Source organism: Podospora pseudocomata, chromosome 5 (assembly GCF_035222375.1).
Source record: "Podospora pseudocomata strain CBS 415.72m chromosome 5, whole genome shotgun sequence".
Taxonomy (NCBI): domain Eukaryota; kingdom Fungi; phylum Ascomycota; class Sordariomycetes; order Sordariales; family Podosporaceae; genus Podospora; species Podospora pseudocomata.
Window position 1 is genome coordinate 3,584,789 of NC_085889.1, and position 21,711 is coordinate 3,606,499.

The 21,711-nt window shown below is 52.1% G+C and overlaps 6 protein-coding genes and 1 non-coding gene across 7 annotated transcripts; 5 read left to right on the forward strand and 2 right to left on the reverse strand.

Moving 5' to 3' along the window:
• Positions 1 to 455: 455 nt before the first annotated feature.
• Positions 456 to 2,921, forward strand: NOP9 (Nucleolar protein 9; the record flags this gene model as incomplete). Its single annotated transcript, XM_062891277.1, has 1 exon — positions 456 to 2,921. One exon carries the CDS (start codon positions 456 to 458, stop codon positions 2,919 to 2,921), a length of 2,466 nt encoding a protein of 821 aa, XP_062742607.1.
• Positions 2,922 to 3,295: 374 nt separating this feature from the next.
• QC762_508640 (uncharacterized protein) lies at positions 3,296 to 4,039 on the forward strand (the record flags this gene model as incomplete). Its single annotated transcript, XM_062891278.1, has 1 exon — positions 3,296 to 4,039. One exon carries the CDS (start codon positions 3,296 to 3,298, stop codon positions 4,037 to 4,039), a length of 744 nt encoding a protein of 247 aa, XP_062742608.1.
• Positions 4,040 to 4,197: 158 nt separating this feature from the next.
• Positions 4,198 to 4,980, reverse strand: QC762_508645 (uncharacterized protein; the record flags this gene model as incomplete). The annotated part of the gene is made up of 1 exon (XM_062891279.1): positions 4,198 to 4,980. The coding sequence occupies one exon, from the start codon at positions 4,978 to 4,980 to the stop codon at positions 4,198 to 4,200; it is 783 nt and encodes a 260-aa protein (XP_062742609.1).
• Positions 4,981 to 5,793: 813 nt separating this feature from the next.
• QC762_508650 (uncharacterized protein) lies at positions 5,794 to 9,264 on the forward strand. Its single transcript, XM_062891280.1, has 4 exons — positions 5,794 to 6,536; positions 6,600 to 6,666; positions 6,779 to 6,877; positions 7,699 to 9,264. Exons 1-4 carry the CDS (start codon positions 6,523 to 6,525, stop codon positions 7,975 to 7,977), a joined length of 459 nt encoding a protein of 152 aa, XP_062742610.1. The 5' UTR covers positions 5,794 to 6,522; the 3' UTR covers positions 7,978 to 9,264.
• Positions 9,132 to 11,543, reverse strand: QC762_508660 (uncharacterized protein). The gene is made up of 2 exons (XM_062891281.1): positions 11,149 to 11,543; positions 9,132 to 11,087 (listed from the first exon to the last, which is right to left on the reverse strand). Exons 1-2 carry the CDS (start codon positions 11,212 to 11,214, stop codon positions 9,948 to 9,950), a joined length of 1,206 nt encoding a protein of 401 aa, XP_062742611.1. The 5' UTR covers positions 11,215 to 11,543; the 3' UTR covers positions 9,132 to 9,947.
• A 5,962-nt stretch (positions 11,544 to 17,505) lies between these two features.
• QC762_0085680 lies at positions 17,506 to 17,592 on the forward strand. The gene has a single exon. It is a non-coding gene; the product is annotated as a tRNA-Lys (tRNA).
• A 1,008-nt stretch (positions 17,593 to 18,600) lies between these two features.
• QC762_508670 (uncharacterized protein) lies at positions 18,601 to 21,126 on the forward strand (the record flags this gene model as incomplete). Its single annotated transcript, XM_062891282.1, has 1 exon — positions 18,601 to 21,126. The coding sequence occupies one exon, from the start codon at positions 18,601 to 18,603 to the stop codon at positions 21,124 to 21,126; it is 2,526 nt and encodes an 841-aa protein (XP_062742612.1).
• Between the last annotated feature and the right edge of the window lie 585 nt (positions 21,127 to 21,711).

A 21,711-nucleotide genomic window follows, 5' to 3' on the forward strand; every position in this document is an offset into this window, starting at 1 on the left:
GAGGCACTGCAGCGGCGGGGGTCAATGTCACTTCTCTCTGCCACTGAGAGGAGCTAACTGCTTGGCTGTGGATTCCTCTACAGCTATCTTTCAGACGTAAGAATGGAGGAGAAAAGAGACTTGATACACTGGTATCATGGTGTGCCTGAGCTGTGCCTCCCTTACCCGCGCCGGCCCTTGAACCTTAGATCTGACCAAGATATGAACCAGGGGCAACGGCTCAACGGCAAACGGAGATGACGTTGGATCTGGATCAAAGGTCCGGATTTCTTTTGGGTGAAGATGGTTGCATAGTAAGGGTTAGGGTTGGTGCGGGCTGGTTAAGGCGGGCGCATCTTTGGGCTTGGCACAAAAAAGTTCTTATCTTATCGGAGCTCACCAGCATCTTTTTTCGCAAAGGTTTCTGTCGCAGGTCAACATCATCAACCAGGTACATCACCTCCCACACCGACACAATGGGCAAAAACAGAAAGTCCAAGCGCCAATTGATTCGTGACGAAAAACGCGCCAAGAAGCGCGGCCACGAGAACGCCGAAGAGGAAGTCCGCGATGCGAAACGCCAGCGCCGCACCGACGGTGACGAAGAGCACAACGCCGATTTCATCCCCCTCGACGGCGGCAATGGAGATATCCCCGGATTCGTGTTTGATACCGTCGGAGACAAGCGCAGGGCTCATAAACATGAAGGGGGAGAGGTAGAGGCAGAGATCAACGGCCATGGCGGTGACGGTGGCGGTGGCGGTGGTCCGGGAAGCTTCGAAAGGGAATTCTTTGGCATGCTCGCCGAGGAGGAGCAGGAATATTTCCGACACGCTGACGAATTACTCGAGTTGAACGATTTCCCATCCGAGGAGGAGAAGATCATCTTCTTGGCGAATGTCTACAAGGAGGCCAAGGGCAAGGAGTTGAAGCTGGCCAGCTCGCAGTCTTGCTCGAGGCTGATGGAGAGGTTGATTCTGCTGTCGAATACGAAGCAGAAGAAGAGCATGTTTGATGCGTTTTCGGGGCACTTCATCAGTCTGGTCACGCACAGATTTGCGAGCCATTGCTGTGAGAAGCTGTTTTTGCAGAGCGCGCCGGTGGTGACGCAGGAGTTGGCTGGGGAGGTGCCAGAGGAGGTGCCGGTGGAGGGTCAGGAAGAGGAGGAGTTGACCGAGAACCAGAAGATGAGCATGGAGGATCTGTTTCTGTTGACACTGGATGAGTTTGAGGAGCACCTTTCGTTCTTGCTGTCGGATCGATATGGGTCGCACGCCCTGCGTGTGCTGCTATTGGTTCTGGCCGGGAGACCTCTGAATCAGGCTGGTGTCAAGTCATTGCTGCAGGGCAAAAGCAAGGAGTATGTTACAGTCGAAGGTGCTGCGGCTAACGCGAGCGAGCTCATTTCACAGACAAGGACTGTTCCGTCCTCATTTACTGCCGCTATCCAGAAGATTATCGTCGATTCGACAGCAAACCTGGATGGAGCCGCCCTGAGAGTCCTGGCCAAGCACCCTACTGGAAATCCGACTTTGCAACTTTTGTTGGACTTGGAGCTCTCCATGGCGCCAAAGGGCAAGAAGAAGGCGAAGAAGGGCGAAGAGGAGGAGAAGCAGGAAGAGCCAGTCAAGGAGACACTACTCGAGAAGCTTGTGCCCGGCGCGCCGGCATCGTTTGCCGAGGAGACCTCGCCGGCATGCGAATTCGTCAACAGCATGGTCTACGACCCAATCGGATCCAGACTTCTCGAGACGCTCATCACCCACTGCCCAGGCAAAGTCTTCAAGGGCCTGCACGCTCACATCTTTGGACCACGGATCCAGAGTTTCCTCAGAAACGACATTGCCTCGTACCCAGCCATCAAGGTTCTCAACCGTCTCAGCAAGGAAGATTTGGCCGATGCTGTTGAGAAGTCCCTCCCCGAGTTCGGGGCTCTTCTTGAAAAGGGGCGCCTCAATGTGGTCAAGACGTATTTTGAGCGCTGCCATGTTCGTAACGCGACTCCACAACTCGACCAGCTTCTTCAAGCGCTGACCAAGGCCTGCAACAACAACTGGAAGCACATCGTACCCAAGCTGTGCCCTCTTGAGGAAGAGAACGAGGAGGACAAGTCCAAAGAGAAGAAGTTTCAGCCTGCCGAGGTCAAGAACAAGACTGCTCTCCTGTCGCATGGTTGCCAGATCGTCAGCACTCTGCTTTCCATCCCAGGGAACCCTGCCAAGGCGATGCAAACCTCTCTCTTGGCACTCCCAGCTGACAAGATTCTGCGCATGGCAACCTTGAATGCTCACACTGCCGGCGTCGTCACCAAGGCTCTCAGCACGCCACCTCAGCTCCCTCACTTCCACAAGTTGTTTGTCGCCGCCATGCTGCCCAACATCATCGATATGGCCCTGACTCATCACGGCAACCCCATCGTCTGCTCCATCATCACAATGGCCTCCAAGGGTGACAAGGACGTGCCGGTGGTGCCTTTCCACCTGAAGGAGAATGTTATGGCTAAGCTCGAGCAGCGTGAGTCACAGCTGAGGGAGAGCTGGCTGGGGCGAAATGTGTGGAGGTCGTGGAAGGGTGATCTGTGGTCTAATCGCCGGCATGATTGGGTGAGGTGGGCAAAGGAGACGAATCCGGAGGAGTTGCGGCTGGCTGCTGCTGCTGGGGGCGTCAAGACTCTGGAGAAGCAGGAGGAGGCGCTCAAGAAGAGGACTGAAGCGCTACAAGAGGAGGCTTTCCCTGAGGAAATGGAAGAGGACCAACCAGAAGAGTCGGAGCCGGTGAAGGTGAAAAAGGAGAAGAAAGAAAAGAAGAAGAAGGAAAAGAAGGAGAAGAAGGAAAAGAAGGAGAAGAAGGAAAAGAAGGAGAAGAAGGAAAAGAAGGAGAAGAAGGAAAAGAAGGAGAAGAAGCCAAAAGTAGAGGAGGACGCGATGGAGATTGATGGTTGAGCGTTGTAAAATGATACCCGGGTAGCGTACCCGTACCCTGAATATTACATGGTAGAAGAGCACACCACGTAAGCTTGGTCTGACTGAGACAAGTCCAGAATATAAGCAGCCTTTCTCATAAACGAACCCTTTTTGGGGCCATCCGCCTTGCTTACATTGACTGCATTCGGCATATTTTCTCCTCGGGGTCGTGTTGGGAGTCTTAGCGGCGATCATATGACGCGGGGTAGGCAGACGTTAGCCGGATATCACCCCAGCTTCTTCTGATCTCGCTCACGTTCTGACATCAACTCACGATAAATACCCCAGCGTTTCCGCCCCCCCATTCATTTCCTACCCCATTTTCACCCACCACGATTTTTGTTCCCGTCAAAATGCCCCCCAAAACCGTCATCGCCTTCGACCTCTACGGCACCGTCCTCTCCACCGCGTCCATTTCTTCCTCTCTCTCGTCAGTGTTATCCCTCCCGGCAGAAAAAGCAGGGGAGCTGGCTGGGTTGTGGCGGCGGTATCAACTGGAGTACACCTGGCGGTGTAATTCGATGGGGAGGTACACCGACTTCGAGACCATCACCCGCTCCTCCCTCAAACACGTCATCCCTGAGATCACGGCTGCCCAGACCGACACTGTCATGGCAAGTTACAATAACCTGTCGGTGTTTCCTGAGGTTCCGGACGCGCTGGCGACGATGGCGGAGAATGGGAGGCTTGTTGAGGGGTATGTCTTTTCCAACGGGACAGAGCAAATGATGGGTGCGAGCGTAAATAGGAGTTCGGATTTGTGGAGTTTTGGGGCGGTGTTTAAGGGGTTGGTTAGCGTGGAGGGGGTGAGGAGGTATAAGCCTGATGCAGGGGTTTATGAGTATCTGGTTGGGCAGGTTGGGCGGACAGAGAAAAAGGGGGTTTGGTTGGTGAGTGGGAATCCGTTTGATGTGCTTGGGGCGAAGGCTGCGGGGTTGAGGGCTTGTTGGGTTGATCGGGAGGGTGGGGGGTGGAGGGATCAGCTTGGGGAAGGGTTGGGGGTGGAGGGGCCGGATTTGGTTGTTAGGGGGGTTGATGAGGGGGTTGAGGGGATTTTGGAACGGATCAGATTAGGGGGGGAGGGGGGCGAAGTGTGACGATGTAGACAGCTACATGGGTATGAATATGTACGTTTCGACTTCATTACATGTACGTGATACATTGATTGCTATAAGTACATCGACTGCTTCATGGTCGCCTGGCATATCCACCACCCGACACCACCCATTACCCCTCTTTATTAGCCCTCCACTCTCTAAGCATACCCCTTCCTCTCCAACTCCCTAGCAGTGACAGCATCAAAGTCCTTCCGGTCCCTCGCAATCTCCCGTCTCCGTTCCCCCTCGAGCCTCTTCTCTTCTTCTACCCGCTCCCGCTCTTGCTGCTCCCTGAGCTCTCTTTTCGCAACCTCGGGGTGGTGATGCTTCCTCGCCCAATCTTCACCACTAGCCTTTCTAGTCAGTTGTTCCCGCTCGTAGGCATCCTCCCGGCGCTGCTCGTGCTTCTTCAGCGGCCTCTGAACCTTCTTTTTCTGAGAAGGAAACAGGGTCACTTTGGCGAGCTGTTCTTCCCTCTGCTGCTGGAGTTTCTCAAGGGCTCTCTGTCTAACCCTCTCTCCGCGCTTGAGTGCCCCGTCTGGGTCCTCCGGCTCTGCTCCAGTGAAAGGGATGATGGATGATGGAGACTCTTTGCTGGAGAGGCTGGGGGGGTTTTCGGGGACGAGGTCAAGGTAGGGGTTGACCGTTGTCTTTGGGCCAACGTATTTGTATTGTGTGGTTCCGGCCTGGGAGAGGAGAGCTTGCGCCTTAGTAACACCGGGGGCAAGTTGACGGGTGGTTTCAATGGGGAGGAAGGAATGTTCTGGGAGTTGTGCTGGGTGGGCTGTGGCTGATGGCGGAAAGACTGTGAGGTTCTCGCGGGCGAGGGTGCCGGGGGGGAGCGAGCGGTCGCTGGTGGAGCGGACTATCTTGGTTGGCCTTGAGTTGGGGAAGGATACCGGGTGAGTGTTGACGCCGTTGTCGCTATAGGAGGGTGACATTGCTACTGTCGATAGTGATGTCTATTTAGGTGGTATGTTTGTTTTGTTTTGTTGTCTTTCTCAGGGGTAAAAGTGGAGTCGCTGATGCGTCAAGACAAAAAAGGTCGACTTTGGTAACAAAAGGCCAACTTGAAAGGTGAACAAAGGTGGCGGAATGTTACATAAAGGTTGAAGAGCTCAGTGGTGCTTTTATTATTACTGTGAGGACGGTGAGCAAACGTCAGGTGAAATCGAAGCTGGTGATGGTGACGGTCGAGTGGCTGTTAACAGCAACAAAGTTAGCGACTACCAGGCCAAACTCTGCAAGATATAGCTAGACTGTTTGGTGTTTGACCAAGTTAGATGATCAGGAAACCTACTTTTCACCTTCCAGAACCCCCTTGTTGATTCAATCTGCAATATGTACGCGATGCTTTCATCTAAAACCCCCTCTGCAGGCGAGACGCTTCGTCAAAGGACAGAGTTACGAATTCCTCACTGATTCTCAAGGTAAATACTCAACAATCTAGGTGTCTTGCTCCTTCATATTTATTTCCACAGAAGTGTCTGCGTACCCTAGAACGCGTCACCGGTCATCCCAACTAGTTCCAACATCGGCCCCTTATCGCCGACTTCCCTGGTGATAGTTCTCTAGATAAGCTATTGAGGAAAGAACGAAAAAGCCATCCGGGTACTGTACGCGCGCACTGGGCTAGGCAGTGCCTGCCTTCCACTTGATATTATCTCGATCAACTTTGGCCTCGCCCTCTCTCTCTCTTCTTCTTCTCTCCTCACGGCATCAAACAAAAACTGCTCGCCCTGCCCACGCCACAAGTAAGTTGTCATTTCCTGTTCGTTTTGGTTGTTTTCTTGGCTTCATCGTTCGATATTTTACGGCTGCTTCTTTTGTTTACCTTAAAAGGGGTGATCAAGTCTTGGGTCGGTCGCCACGGCGATTCGGGACTGACAGACGACTACTTTGGGTCTGGGAATGCCTTCGACTCCAGGTTTGGCCGTCAACAACTTCTGTCGACACCAGATTCCGCCATCTACAACTTCCATCGACTTCACACTCGCTCGTCTTCAAGTTTGTTTGGCCTTGGATATGGCCGTTGGCGAGCGCCCTTGACAACAGTACAGGCACCGCCATGTCGCCAGTTTAGATATACTCTAGCTGGGCAAATCGACACAACACCGATAGGAGCCCCCACTGGGTCCGAAAATAACCTGCTGGAGGACGGGCGTCTACTCCGATGTGGATTACAAGAGAGCTTCAGCCATGACAATCTGCAGAATACCCTCGACCCTCATACTTTGTCCGCTTCTGAGCGCGCCTTGGGGTACATCAAACCGCAAGAGACCACACCATCACCTCTCCTTACGAGACAAGCGGCTGGGGTTAAAATCTCAGCCACAGCAGCATCTCAGAGTTGGGAATGGTTATCAACATGCCATATACTAACACCTTGTTCTCTAGCAGTAACACCAACACACACTTCCCCTCTGTTTTTTTTTTTTTTTTGTTTTGTTTTTTTTGGGGAAAAAAAAAAAAAGGCAAGAAAGATGGGGCGGTCGGGGTATGTCAACGATCTACATCTAATGCCAATCTGAAAAGCAAATAAATGCTGATGTTCTACTAGTTATGACACGACCAACCTGGGGCCGTTCGGCGTCCCTAGCTCTTCGGCCCCCCCCCTACCTCCTCCTGTATGTTTTCACCAAGTCCCGGTTTTGCCTACTCGCGAGCGAACATTATCCAGGCAATTGGGAGTATACCATTTTTTTTCCGTTCACGTTTGCTAACAATCTTTTTCCACAGCCTCGCGGAGGATCTGGGGTGGGTGACGGTCCCGGTGGCGGCGGCCGGAAGCGTGCGGCCCCCGGTCAGGGGGGGTCCAGGAAGAGGGCCAAGAAGGCCGTAAGTACATTTTTTCTTTTTTTTTCTTGGTGTGCAGATTCCTTTTTTGCTTTTGGGCAGCCAGTTGGCTTAGTGGCCTTGCTGGAGTTGAGTCGTTGACTTGCTTTCTTGTCGAATTGAGGGGGATGCTTGTGTACGTCCGAGATGGACGGAACATGTCTGGTTCTATCTTGGGGCTTGGTGGCGTCAGTCTGAGGACTGTCACTTCCTCCCGTTTATTTTGGATCGGTCGAGTTGACTTGCGGCTGTTTTTGACGGTTGCATTGTCTGGGTGACTGGTCTCGGACGTCGAGGGATTGTATATGTCTTTGGACTGCTCTGCTTTTCTTTGCAGTTGTTTCCAACTCTTCTTTATCTGGCTTTAGACTGTCATTAGTTTTGGCTCGGCTTGCTTCAGACATTCGACTACTCGGACTTTTCTGTCTCATCAACACTTGCCTTGTTTATCCTGCCCATTTGAGTCCTCGCGTCCCGCCACACCACCACTCCATCGCTCCAGCAGAGATGCTGGTATCCCGCTTCTCGAGACTCTCATCATCGATACAATGCCAGCAGGACCACCTACAACAACAGCAGCGTTCGCAAGAGACCTCTCAAGGCGTCTGAACACAACCATAACACTGGGCTTCTCTTCTCCTTCGGGAGTATTACTGATGGTGTGGTGAAGGAATGGTAGTCAATATGTTGTCGAGGTTGAATTTGACAGTGCCGAAAGCTTCGGCCAACCTTCTTTGCTCTGTTACTTATTCTTCCCAGAATAAAACGCCAAGGCATATCTTGCTACCTTGAACACAAAGCTAACATCACTCTCTCCTTCCCAGAAAAAAAACAACGCTGGCGAAGAGGAGGAGGAAGAGGAGGAGGAGGAGAACCCCGCGGTGGCGGCGGTGGGCGGTGGTGGTGGAGAGGCCGGTGCTGGTGCTGGTGGTGCTGGCAACGGCGAAAGGAGCGGCGGCTTCGCGGCTGCTGCCCCTGAGCCCGAGCCTGCTCAAGAGCAAGCTTTTGGTGGCTGTGGTGAGGGTGGAGGTGAGGAGATGACGGAGGAGGAGATGGCGGCGGTGATGGAGGCGTGGCGGAGGGAGAATGGGTTGCAGGAGTGAGCTCCTTGCTTGCTTGCTTACTGGCTGGGTGTGAGCCTCTCCTGGGATTGTGGTGGTGGTCCTTTTTTGTCTCCCTGCTGGGTCTTGGGCCTGGCGTTTTCTCTGCTGTGTGGCTGGCTGGCTGGTGTTTTTTGTTTCTTAAAAAAAAAAGGAACGATAGGGCTGGGAAGGGATCTGGGAGGCGCTGGGGCGCTGGGTTTGGCTGGGGTCTAGTTTGGGGCTCTGTGTTGGCTTGGGCTTTTTCCTCTGGTATTCTCGGTTCTGGTGTTTTCTGTGGGGAAATTCTCTCTGGTCTGGGTTATTTGGGCGGGGGAGTGGCTTTTGTGATACAGTTTTTGTTCTGGCCTGAGAGAAAAAAGTGAATAAACCAGGAGGGGGGGTGGGGGGGTGGGGGGGTTCGTCTTGAGTTATGGTGTTATCTTTCTTGTGAAATGTGTGATAATACGTGTGATTATGTTTTGATGTTCTGTTCCTTGCTATGTCGATTTTTTTTTTTTTTATTTCTTTTGGGTGGGGGGGGGGCCCGTTTGTGAGCGCTGCTGAACTTCAACGTCTCCCAAACATAGGAAATGGCCAGGATGACCATATTAACACGCCTCAAGGCATTGCGAAGAGTGGCGCCCCTTTTTGGTTTTCGAGTATTTCCATCGAGAGGTTTTAGGAACACTTTGGTCCCCATATCAACCTAAGAAGACTCGGCCCTCTCAAAGAGCTGGCTCCTAACACTGGGAAACCTGTCTGCCAGTTCTCATTGCGGTTACTGTATAGCTTGTTGGGCGCTTGTGGACGTATAAGCGCGGTCTTGAAGTTGTTGCTTCCATGGTCAAGTAGTTTGGTGGTCGTTTACAAACATGAAAGAAAATCTGTTCCCGAGTTATTCCTTCACGAGTGTTGTATCCTCTTCCACATTCTGTCGAGGCTGGAATTCTGGACGCCCCTTGAGCGAGATACATGTTGAAGTGACGACGTGCTCGGAAGGCTAGAGTAGAGTACCTCAGCTCTGTCAAAAGTCACACAACCACATCACATCACAAGCCCCATAACCAACGTTTTACACAACATTTTGTCATTTTATTACTCCAACACCCCACCCTTCAGCAAAGTCAGAGTCTTTTTGCTAAAAATACATGGGCTCTGAGCTTTTTTCATTTTTTTTTGTCTTATCTTCTTATTTCATAATTGTATCTCAGCCCCCCAACGACACAATTAAACCCAGACACTGAAGCAACAACCTGCCCTGGTCTCCATCTCTCTGACAAGAGGTACATCACACCACCGTAGACCTCTCTAAGAAAACAATAAAAGCCAGAGAAATACACCCTCACCCCACCTCCAGAAACCCCCAACCCCCCAACTCCTCATCCCCTGTGTCGTATGCTTCATGTGTTGGGTATCAAAATCATCCCACCATGCACAATTCGTAAACCGTATATGTCGTTGGATGTAAATCTCCTTCCTCGGGAGGGAGCAGCCTTCGGCTCTCAACCTGCACCAGTGCCCCAATCCGCAACGCCATTTCATCCGCATCCCAAACTCCGCGACACCGTCGCTTGCCCCTTGCTGTTGTTGTTATCTCTCTTGGAGTGTGCGTGACCATGATCGCGGGTGACCCTCCGAAGGTGTCTGAAACCCCTCAGTCCTGTCCTATCAACCACCATCCTCACCCCTCTACCATTAAGTAGTACCAATACGTTGAAAAGAATCCCTTTGCCAAAATGCAGACCTGTTCCAAAACCTCACCCAATCCCTTGTTTATTCTTTTGCCCTTTTCCCATGTTTTTTTCGCCTCGTTTATCATGTGTATCCCAATCGCAAACAAAAATACCACATCAAGCGGCAAAAAGAAAAAGCCAACTAACATGAGTAAAAAAAAACTCGGGATAACCTCACCCTATTGGCAAAATTGACGAAAAAAACAAATTCGATCGCGTACAAATACAAATTTGAACAGAACACTCGACTCAGCTGCATCACGCTTGGCGTTCCCAGCCTTGGGATCCTTGGGAAGCAGTACCGACGTCCTCAAACTCGGAAGGATTGAGAAGATCGTCCCAGTTGTCCACCGAAGCAACGGGCGATGTATCAGAAGCGACAAATGTCTCCTTGTTTGGTCCGTCACCGGCGATGTGTGACTGCTCCCGAAAGTCATATCCGGTGACGAAATCCGTATAATCGGAGCCCATGTCATCAAAACTCATGTTGGCAAAGTAGGCCGTAGGAGAACCATGAAGCTCAGGATCGATTGCCTGGGCCAAGGTGTCGGGACTGCTGTTGGGCGCGGCAGTCATAAAGTTCTGGAACGACAACTCCTGCGACAGCATAGGTGAGTTGGATGCGCTGAAGTGACCAAACGAGTTGTGCCTCGAGGCAGAGGCCATGATCTCGGCGGCGCTGCTGTCGATTTCACTCTCGGGTGAGGTAGGGTTGCTCGACGTACCCATCGAGACCGGTGAGACCGATGCAGCTGGCTCCCGGCTGGTTGCTGACGAGTTTGATGCTGGGCTGATTGAGCGACGGGTGCGCCGCTGCCGAGGAGTGTACTCATGCGGCCCATACGGGTACTGCATGTTGTCGAGTCCGAAGCTCTGCTGTGAAGCAAAGGACGGAGACTGCGAGAGTGGCTTGGACACACCCGAGTAAACGGGCATCTGAAGCTGCATTGGCATAGAAGACATGTGTGACGGTGGATACGGCGAGTATGCTGGCGTGAACTGAGCTGGGTATGCCTGGACCCGGGGCATTACACTCCCAAAGACTTGGTTGAATTGTTCGTCGACTTCCTGATAGCGGGCTCGAGTTTGGTAGTCCATTGTATGTTCGGCCAGACGGTGTCTTGGCAGGTCATCAATCTCGTCATACCACAGTCCTTTCTCGACATTTTCTTTGGTGATTTTGAAGCGCTTGCCAGTGCGCTGAAAGTGAACCTCGGATGCTTGGTGTGCGGATTTGAGGCGGTCCTCGAGACTTCGGTCCATGCGACGAGAAGCAGCCACATAGGCTCTTTCCTTGTTCTCCAAGTTGGACTTGACAGACTTGTCCATGGTTGTGTCGCTCTTGGCTGGCTGAGATGTTGAGGAGGTTCGTCTCTTGTGGGAAACGGTTGGCTTTTGCTGAGGAAGCTGTTAGCCATTGCAAAAAGCGTCGGCAAGCGTGGAGTCACTTGTGACTTACCTCTCTGACGGCTGTGTTGTCCTGCGGCGTCTCGGACGGTCGTGTTGATGGTGCACGTTTACCCATGAGGACGGCTGTTGATGGTGCACGGATCACGGATCACAGTTTTGCAGGATGGGTGTCAAGGACAGCCGGGCGAAGAGAGAGAGTTTCGATTTGATAGTAGTGGTTGATGGGCTCTTATGTTTAAACTCGAGAGAATTTGGAAAAGCCAAGAGACGAGAGTGGAAGAATATAAAAGGAGACAGAGTTTGGCTAGCCAGAGGAAACTAGTGGAAGTCGCGGGTGTTACGAACACCGAGCCAGAGAACTGGAGCCATGCTACTGCTTTGGAGGTGGGAAGTGGCGGTGCCTTTCGGGCGCTTCGCTGTCAACGAAACTCTGTTTGTTTCTTCGATCGATTGTTGAAGCTTCGATCTCCGATCTATGGCTGGTACCTTTTGGGCGCGACGTTAGCGACCGAGGTACCTCTTGGGTGGTCCGCCAACCCCGCTTTTTCTTCTCGTGTACACTGCGTCAACAGGACTGGATGAGCCCCCAACAAAAGCCGGACATGGTCGAGATGTGGCAGGGTCTCCAAACTCTAGAATAGCAGGCCCTCCGCTCAGGGGAAGACTCCTCGTGTCTGAGGGGACTCGATCCGAGACAGAGCCCGTCTACACCGGCCCCGTCGTACTACGCATCCATCGATGCTTCCAGCATGGTAGCATCAACATGTGACCTGAGCGATCTCCCAACTAAATCACATTCAAGAGTCGATCCCAAAACCTGACAATTGATGAAGATGAACCAGTGGCTCTGTCTACATCCTGCGAGTTGCAGAACAAAAAAACTACGTCAGTTCATCAGATGAATGAACGTAGCATCGCAGTCTCTCTCGGCCGCCGGTAGCTCTCTCTGATAAATGTTGCCCGGGCAGGTGTTTGCAACCAATTGCTCTTGGCAGACATGGGCGGAAGTTTTCGTCCGGCCATAGGTGAACAACGGCTGGTACCTCACCTGTTAACAGTTGGCGCAACCAATCAAGGCACGGCAGTTGCTGTGAAGTGCCCCTCCATGCCGTTGGTTTCCTGGATCTGTGACATGCGGTGCCCAGACAGCGAGACAGCCCAGCAAGATTCCTGCCACGCATCAGGCTCCTGGCTCCATCGTTCTCTCAAAAATCCACGTGCGACCACAGTGTGAGCGTTTGGGCTAGGATCTGCAATCGTGGCTGGCAGGATGAAGCTTCCAAGAGCTGGGAGCTCATTCGATCAAAGTGAGGGGAAATTGTTAGCACGACATGCGATTGTCCCGCTTCCATCAAATTCCATCTTCCAAGGGATGGCATTTGGGCTTGGCACGTCAGTGCTTCACTCTGCGCTAGCCTCTTTGGTCGCCTCTTTCTCTGCCACTAGCTTGACGTCATGATGATGTTTCTTTGGAGCAATCTCTCAAGGCGAACTCCATATTGCGACCACCGGGCATAGCGCCTGTATCGACCTATTCCCACTCGCCCCATTCGTGACTTGTAGGGGATTTTCCATCCATTGCAAAGCACCAGTTACGCTCTCGCTCTCGCTCTCGCTCTTGGTTTCCCCTTCCGCTTCCGGTCGCAATTGGCAAGCAGATGTGTGCAGTTGTGCCTGGCGTCGGGCAGGTCTGGCGTGCTGGCCCATGTAGACCCGCCTGTCCGGATCCGGGATGGGGTGCTTCATGATTGAATGGAAAATGGCAATTCTTCTCGAGCCCCGCAAACCTCCTCGGACCACCACCCGGCCTTCCGCTGCTTGTGATTCGTCAATTGTTTCTCGGAATACGTTGGGAGAACGACATGGGATGACGGGAAATATTGTTAGCGACCTTGGCATCCTCGGCCGGCGGATGCAAGTGATGCAGGTCTGAATTGATGTCTTAATGATGACCGGCTCTCCACTTGGGGTGATCCCCCTCCCGTCCACGTCTATCAATCAAGATCTGGAGCGACGGGGATACGGTGTGTTATCGTTGATCCAGCAAACTCTGACTGCCGTCAAGCCCAGGTGGGATGATCTTGGAAATACGTCACAAAGTCCCATCCGACTGAAATCGGCGCGGGACATGTTGGACCCAGGCAAATTCCCGATCTTCGGCTGAGGACTGGTTCCGACTTGATTAGCAATGCGCCGCCGCTTTGTCAGAGAATTTTCACTTACTTTGGACGATCCCCACATAACAGGTCTGTTCATTTTGTCGCCGATAAAGTCAACCGGCTCTGATATGCTAGCCACTTCCTCACTTCGCCGCCTGCATGTCCGTCTGTAGCCGAATCTAAGGCCTCTTGGACCCTGTATACCGGTCTAAACTTTGACCTAAGCTTCTGTCATGTTGAACACAAGGGTCTGCCCCCGTCGAAAGTGCCCGGCAAAGCACGCACAGGTGCACATGCAGAGGGGTTGTCTGTCAACATGAGATGAAATACTAATCAAGTTAAATACATTTGATCAATTTGAGATGTCTGGAGCAAGTCGACGGCAACTCGATCGTCATCTGCCGGCACTCAGATCAGACAAGCTACCTCTGAGGTATCAGTTCGCAATGGTACTGCCCATTTCCGAACTGAACAAAGTTGTCCCCCAGATTCTGACTGAGCCAATCCGTCATCAAAGTTTTCTGGACCAAGGTAGAATTCCAGGAAGACATGTGAATGATTTGGTGGTGTTGCAACGGGTAAGGGAGTCCTGTGACTGAAAATGACAGCAAAAAGGCATGCAAAAAAAAAAGAAAAAGAAAAAAGAAGAAATCAGAAAACCAGGAATTTAGAAATAGAAACAAAAAGTAACCATAAGTGAGGGACGAAGTACTGATCTCACCGATATGACGTACGATATAAAGCACTTGCTCCCATTCAACAAGATAAAACAGAAACGCGAATCGAACGGAGCATGCCCAATCCATGTTATTTTCCTGAAGTTTGAGTGTTGAAAGGAAAATAAAATCGAAAAAGACTCCAAATGTGGTGCGAAGAAACCGTTGTCAGAGACTATCGTATCGTTAGACGGAAAATGTTGCCATAAACTTGCGAGACGAGCTGAGTTCAGAAATGAGCCCAGAGTTTGCTCGGCAGCTCTCTCCCGACGGGACAGTATTCCCACTGCAGCCAGGCCAGGAATCCAGGAAGGTTCTTTCCTCCGGAAAATTTTGATTGTCAAGAACCCTGGCTTTCGGGTAGTTCCTTCCTCCAAACACAAATTCGGTCCTTTCAGGAAACCAGCCATCGCGGATACCTAGTATCAGTCGTTCCTTCCTTCATCCAAAGGCGGGATGGGCCAAAAGCTCGCCAGGGTCAATGAGTCGATCCAATGGCTCCTTCCCAAACGGCGTGACTTTTGATCAAATCAGATCTTTGAGATATTCATTGACACATTGAGCAATCCTCAGGCCTCAAGCCACGCCCACATGCCCCGGGTTGATGGATCATGATCTTTCCGGGTTTCCAGAAGACAGCAAGGGCAACACTGCCAGAGTCACTTTCACATAGCGACCATGGCGTTATCCCACCCGAGACGTTTGGTGAGCCCCAATCTTCCAACAGATTAGCATTTCAAATTCGAGATCTCGGTACGTGGAGGCCATGAGCTGGAATCAGATGTCGCTTTAACACCTAATCAGCTCACGGTCCAAGACCTTGACATCAGAACACTCCCCTGTTGAATTCGAGGATAAACCTGGGTCATTGACCGCAGATCTTGGACGTCTGTTGCTGCAGGATTAATTCATTAGCTTGGTATGACTCCCACAGAATTGAGAGCTGTTGGCCGTAGCATACTCACCTGTTTTTGGGGAAAGACCTGAGCTCTTGGACATTCCCCCCGTCATTGAGCTCACAAAAGAGGTCCTCGAAGTTTAGGCCTTGGTGAAGGAAATGTTGGAAGCGTGTCCAGTAAGGAAAATAACCAACCACAGGGAAGAGGGCTCAGATCTTATACTCTTGAGATTTGAAGCTTGTTTGTAACCTTTGGCAGGCGCAAAGCCCATTCCACACTCCAACCCCATACAAGATTTGGCTTGTGGCACCAACATGAACTTTAATGGTGTCGTATCCTGGCTGCGCTTGGTACTTTACTGGCGTTCAGGTTATTCAAAGTTTCTTTTGGAGCGAAGCTCCATAAAGTCACGGGGTAAAATGAACATGAAGCACAAGGACGAGAGGCAGGAGGCAGGAGACAGGAGCAAAGCCCCCGACTTCTGTGGGGAAATACAGCCAAGGTATCTTGTGTGCGAGGTGCTGCTCCCGGTGGATATCAGTCAGGTTGCTACTAGGGCTTCTACCCTATGGGCCACGAGTCACTTGTTGATATAGATAGATTTCTGCTCTCTGGAGCCGATCTTCCAGTGCGGTACAATACTATCACTTTTCTCGCAATTCTGCTGGCACGCCTCACATCTTGTAATATGGAAATTTCTTATTTAGATACCAGCCGTCTATTCTTGGCCTCATCAAGGCCGAAATCATGGTGCAGATGATGAACCAAGTCCAACAACAGCAAGACATGAAAAGAACACTGCTCTTACAGCCAGCAGCTGCCGGCTTCATCACCAGATATATGATATTCGCCATGGTATTTTACCATGTGGCTCGAACGGCACCGAAACTTCTAAACCCGTCGAACGTTTGCGGTGGAAACAATACAACTTTCATGGTTGTGGCGCTTTTTGAACGTTAAACGCCTAGCAATCGATAGGGTAGCACACCCCCCGGCTGGAACCGGCATGACACCTTTGCCGTTGGTGAGCCTTCCATTCATCAGCCATCTTCTCCCCGTCAGAGTCTGAGACATTAGCTTTGAGCCTCATGGCAAGGCGGGCGGTCTCTCAACTCCCGCGTCCAATCCCCCACTCAACCCCATCTAAATCCTGCTGAGCATTTTGTCGGCTCCTCTGGAGCACCCGGATATGACAACATTCTCACACAAATTTCCAAATCTCAGTCAAGGACCGAGATGCTAGCACAACAAGGCTACATATCTTGGCTTACGAGGCTATCGTCAAACACGAGAGCATCTCCGAACACGAGACCAAAACCTCTAGCGGTTGGCGCCCACAAAATTGTGTTGAGGCTCCACCTGGCTTCGACTCTATTGTCCGAAACGGTCATGCCGTAGTTGCCTCTATCCCGTGGACATCTGTCCCCGAGTTCGGCAAGTCCGAAAGGCTCGGTCCCTAAACTTCGGCATGCATGGGACCAAGGGGGTGCTACCGAGCCGTGACAACTAATTAAGCCACCAAAAGTCTATTCAGCTCCGGGATTCTTGCACAGGCACAAGTGACAACATTGGCAACACGCAGGACGGGGGCCGCCGACCTCGGAAGATAATGAGAAAGTTTTGGTGTGATGGTTGGCGCAGAACCTTTCGCAAACACTGGTGAGCTCCTCAATAGGTATTCCCCCATGGATACCCAGGGTGGTCAATGAGATGAGCCAAGCCAAGCCGAAGGTAATCTCATCTCGGCTTGCCGCCCAGGGCCTCCGCTTGGCTTGAAGCCATCACAGCTTATCTCATCTCACGGGCTTGCAAGCCTTCCGGTAGTTTTGCCCGCCCCGTATTTCGGCGTGAGTGCCTACCCGGTTGTTGTTCGGTATCCGGGATACCGAACAACTAAAACTCTGCACGACAAACGACTTATTCCATCCTTTGCATCAGACCAGACGTCCGTCCAAGGTACCTTTAGTCACCGCGCACACCGAATTTCTGTTGTCTGTATTGCAACCGCACCCACCTGCCGCCTCAAAAAAAGACCATCATCCATGTCACCATCCATCATGCCCGCCCTCGCAGACCCAATCCTCATCATTACGGCCGACCTCCTAGCAGATCGGTGGACCGGCGGCCGAAACACTTCCCCTGGCATTCCCATCATCTGGAAATTCATCAGTTGCGTCCCGACACCCCTCGCAACCAACCAGCCGCCCATCCACCTGTCCCACCGTTGCGCTGAGGATGAGGCTTTTCATCACTTGGCCAGATTGCAGACAGGGTATAAGAAACCGAGAAATATTTTGATATTTTGCATTCTGCCACACAGTATGGAGGGTGGTGGTGTTTCTGTCTTGGTCCTGCAGCGGTGCACTGGTGATCAGCCGGAGATGCAAAACAAAATCAGGGGGAGAAAAGGGGCTGCCACGGCAACGGAGCCCCACCTTACCTTTCTATTCAACCCGGATGCAAGAAACCGCATCACATAGCAGCAAAGCAAGCTGTTGCGAAAATGAAAACTTGACTCTCTCTGAAGGGCAAATTCCAAAAAAAAAAAAAAAAAAAAAAAACGGGAAATGGTGCTGATAACTTGTGCAAAAATAAATAAATAAAAAAGTAGCGATCGTGTCGCCGGGAATTGAGCCCGACGTGGGGGTCGAACCCACAACCTTGAGATTTCGGAGCACTCCTTAAGAGTCTCACGCTCTACCGATTGAGCTAGCCGGGCAGGCCAACCAAGTGTTTGATGTCTGACTGAGTCAGATCTTGACAAGGTATAGCGAGCGCCAGAAATAGCTGCCATTCAACAAACATTTTGTTCGCAGGTGCTGATTAGCCCAAATGCAATGAAATAGTGGTGTGCCTGGCTAATCGAGCAGGGAAGGAAAGTGAGGCGAACAAAAAGACCAGTCAGAGAAGGCCCGATAAGGCATCACATAATTGCATTGAGGGGCATCACACCCGTTGACTGGGCAAGTAAAAGAGGTAGGTCTTTGTTACTCTGAGACTTAAAAGACCACATCAGGACGGGATAGGAAACTTGGGGTGCTGTAGATGGGCTGATGAAGCTAATGTTCTAGACCCTGCAGAAATCAGGTGTTCGTCTGTTTGTTGCTGCGCCCCGGTCCCTGCCCCTCCCCGCCGAAAGGCGCCGGGTTCCAGGTGGGTGGTGGTCATAGCTTTATGGGGCCGCCGGTGGAATTTAGGGGAGAGCTTGGGATGTTTATCTTGACTTCATCTCGGTGAATTCACTGATTGGGAGAGGTTGAGGATATGTGAGGGGGTGATTTGGGATGATTGAAGACTTGATGAGATTGCTCTTCGGAGCCATCCGCCGGGACTGACTGTTTTTCAGCGATAGGAGCTTCGCGGCAGCAGCACCCTTATTCGCCTACAACCATCAGACCACCTTTTTTTTCCTGCCCCGGCGAGATGCTCACCTCGCCACCAGCAGCACCACCACTGCGTATACACGAAAAAGAAGATGGCCAGCGTTTGTCTCCCGATACGGAGCGTGCAGAGCCCCTGCCATAGCATTGGCAAGCCTGGATGGTCCAGATCGTGATCGTTACTCGCTTCAGAATGTAGGTCAATGTATAAAACAGACCGGGTCTGTATCTCGTTGCTGCTATATCCTTCCTTCTTCAACTTTCCTAGAAGCTTCAAATCCTAGCTACTACTACTACTACTACTACTACTACTACTACAATTTACAACATCAATTTGGTTTGCAATCATGGGCGAACAACAAAGCACAAGCTCAGAACAACCACCACCACCACCACCACCGCCACAACCCAAGTCCATCAGCCCCTATGGTCCCGCCAGGTCAACCGTCCAGGGCGCTCCCCTCACAAAAGAGGAGGTTGAGAAATGCAATGACTTCTTCAAGGCGTCACTGTACCTCTCCCTGGGGATGATCTACCTCCGCTCCAACCCGCTCCTCACCACCCCCCTCGACAAGTCACACTTCAAGGCCCGCTTGCTGGGCCACTTTGGCTCCGCCCCAGGCCAGATCTTCACCTACATGCACTTCAACCGTCTCATCAAGAAGTACGACCTTGACGCGATCTTCATTTCCGGCCCAGGCCACGGTGCGCCTGCTGTTTTGTCACAGGCGTACCTCGAGGGGACGTACAGCGAGGTTTATCCCGAGTGTTCAGAAGACGAGGAGGGCCTCCGCAAGTTCTTCAAGCAGTTCTCTTTTCCCGGCGGGATTGGATCGCATGCCACGCCAGAAACACCGGGTAGTCTGCACGAGGGTGGTGAACTGGGGTACAGCATCAGCCATGCGTTCGGCGCCGTGTTTGACAACCCTGATTTGATTGCTGTGACGATGGTGGGGGATGGCGAGGCGGAGACCGGGCCGTTGGCGACGAGTTGGCACTCGACCAAGTTCCTCAACCCGATTACCGACGGTGCTGTGCTGCCGATTCTGCACCTGAACGGGTACAAGATCAACAACCCCACCATTCTCGCTCGGATCAGCCACGATGAGCTGGAGAGCTTATTCAAGGGGTATGGCTACCAGCCTTACTTTGTCGAGGGCGACGATGTGGAAAGCATGCACCAAGCCATGGCCGCCACGCTCGAGCACTGCGTGCTCGAGATCAGAAAGTTTCAGCAACAGGCGAGGACGACAGGGAAGGCGTTCAGGCCGATGTGGCCGGTGGTGATTCTGAGAAGTCCAAAGGGTTGGACTGGGCCGAGGAAGATCAATGGCGGGCTGGACTACCTTGAGGGATACTGGCGCTCGCACCAGGTCCCTTTGACGGATGTGCACAAGAACCCGGAGCAGTTCGCCCTGCTGGAGAGCTGGATGAGGAGCTACGAGCCTGAACGGCTATTTATCGCCAACGGGGGCAGGATTTCTTCCTCGCTTCGACAGGCGCTCTGTCCCACTGGCAACAGGCGCATGTCGGCCAATCCGGTCGCGAACGGGGGGATGCTTCAGAAACCGTTGAGGATGCCTGATTTTAGGGATTATGCTTTGGGGGTCGACCACCCGGCCGAGACGCTTTCCGCCTCCATGTCGAACATGGCGCGGTTCTTGAGGGATATCATCTCGCTCAACCCAAACAACTTTCGGCTCTTTGGCCCTGACGAGACGGAATCCAACAAGCTCGGCACCGTCTATGAAGTGGCCCAAAAAGTCTGGATGGGGGAGTATTTCCCCGAAGACCTCAACCGGGGCAATCTCGCGACAGAAGGGAGGGTGATGGAGATGTTGTCCGAGCACACGTGTGAGGGTTGGCTAGAGGGTTACCTCTTGTCTGGGAGACACGGCCTGCTGAATTCCTACGAGCCGTTCATCCACGTCATTGACAGCATGGTCAACCAGCACTGCAAATGGCTCGAGAAGTCGCTCGAAGTGTCGTGGAGACACCCCATCCCGTCCCTCAACATTCTCCTCACCGCTGTTGTCTGGCGGCAGGACCACAACGGGTTCACGCATCAGGACCCGGGGTTCTTGGACGTGGTGGCGAACAAGAGCCCGGAGGTGGTGAGGATTTACTTGCCGCCTGATGGGAACTGTTTGCTGTCGGTGACGGATCACTGTCTCCGGTCGAGGAACTACGTCAATGTTATTGTGGCCGACAAGCAGCCGCATCTGCAGTTTTTGTCCATGGCTGATGCGATTGTTCATTGCACCAAGGGGATCGGGATCTGGCCTGGTTTCTCGTCCTGCCCGGCTGGCTCGGCACCGGATGTCGTCATGGCTTCCTGCGGCGACATCTCGACTCAGGAATCCCTCGCCGCCATCTCGCTCCTCCTTGACCATTTCCCCGCCCTCAAGATCCGCTGCGTCAACGTCGTCGACCTCTTCAAACTGATCAGCCATGAGGAACACCCCCACGGTTTGACCAACGCCGAGTACGAGGCGATTTTCACGGGGGACAAACCGGTGGTGTTCAATTTTCATAGCTATCCTTGGTTGGTCTACCGGCTGATTCACGGACGGAAGAATGCAGGGGGGGTGGTGGTGAGGGGTTACAAGGAGAAGGGGAACATCGACACGCCGTTGGAGTTGGCGATCAGGAATGGGACCGATAGGTTTTCTTTGGCGATGGAGGTTATTGATCGGTTGAGCGAGGCTGGGGGGGTGTTGGAGGGGAGGGGAGGCGAGGCGAGGGAGTTGTTGAGGAACGAGCAGGTGAGGTGTCAGATGAGGGCTTTTGAGGAGGGGGTTGATCCGGTGGAGGTGACGGGGTGGGTGTGGCCTAGCGAGAGGCGAGGGCTCTGGAGTGAGCGGAAGCATTGATGATGGTAATGATGATGGTGATGATGATGATGATTTTTGGATAGGAATTTGCGAGAGATCGGATAGGGTTTTGGAGTTTTTTTCTCCTTTTTTTTTTTTTTTTTTTTTTCTTTTTTTCCCGGGTTAATGTTTTGGTTACCTTTTATAGAAAATGTTATAATTCTTACTTTTATCCTGATTATCGTGATCTACCGCGCGATGAAAACCTAACGAGATATGAACATGTAGTGATAACCAAGCACGTTCTATTGTCTATGTACTGATGGCTAAACTGCCACCATCAACCACTGCCGGCAACAATAAGGTATCAACCTCCTCCCCTCTCCAGCATCATCAAATCGGGCTTCATCAACCACAAACAGTAAGACAACCCCCAATCCCCCAATGTCTCACCCCTTATCGCCGTCCACACCTCCCCCTGTTCGTACGAGAGTACCTTACACCTCGGGCTTCACCTCATAATTCACCGTCTTCTTTCACCGAAGGGTTGGTATATAACCTATTCGGGCCATCGGCCGACAATTCTTTGTTGCAATTGCTCACAACAACGTCAGGTGACACCTCGTCACACACCAATTCTTTCTT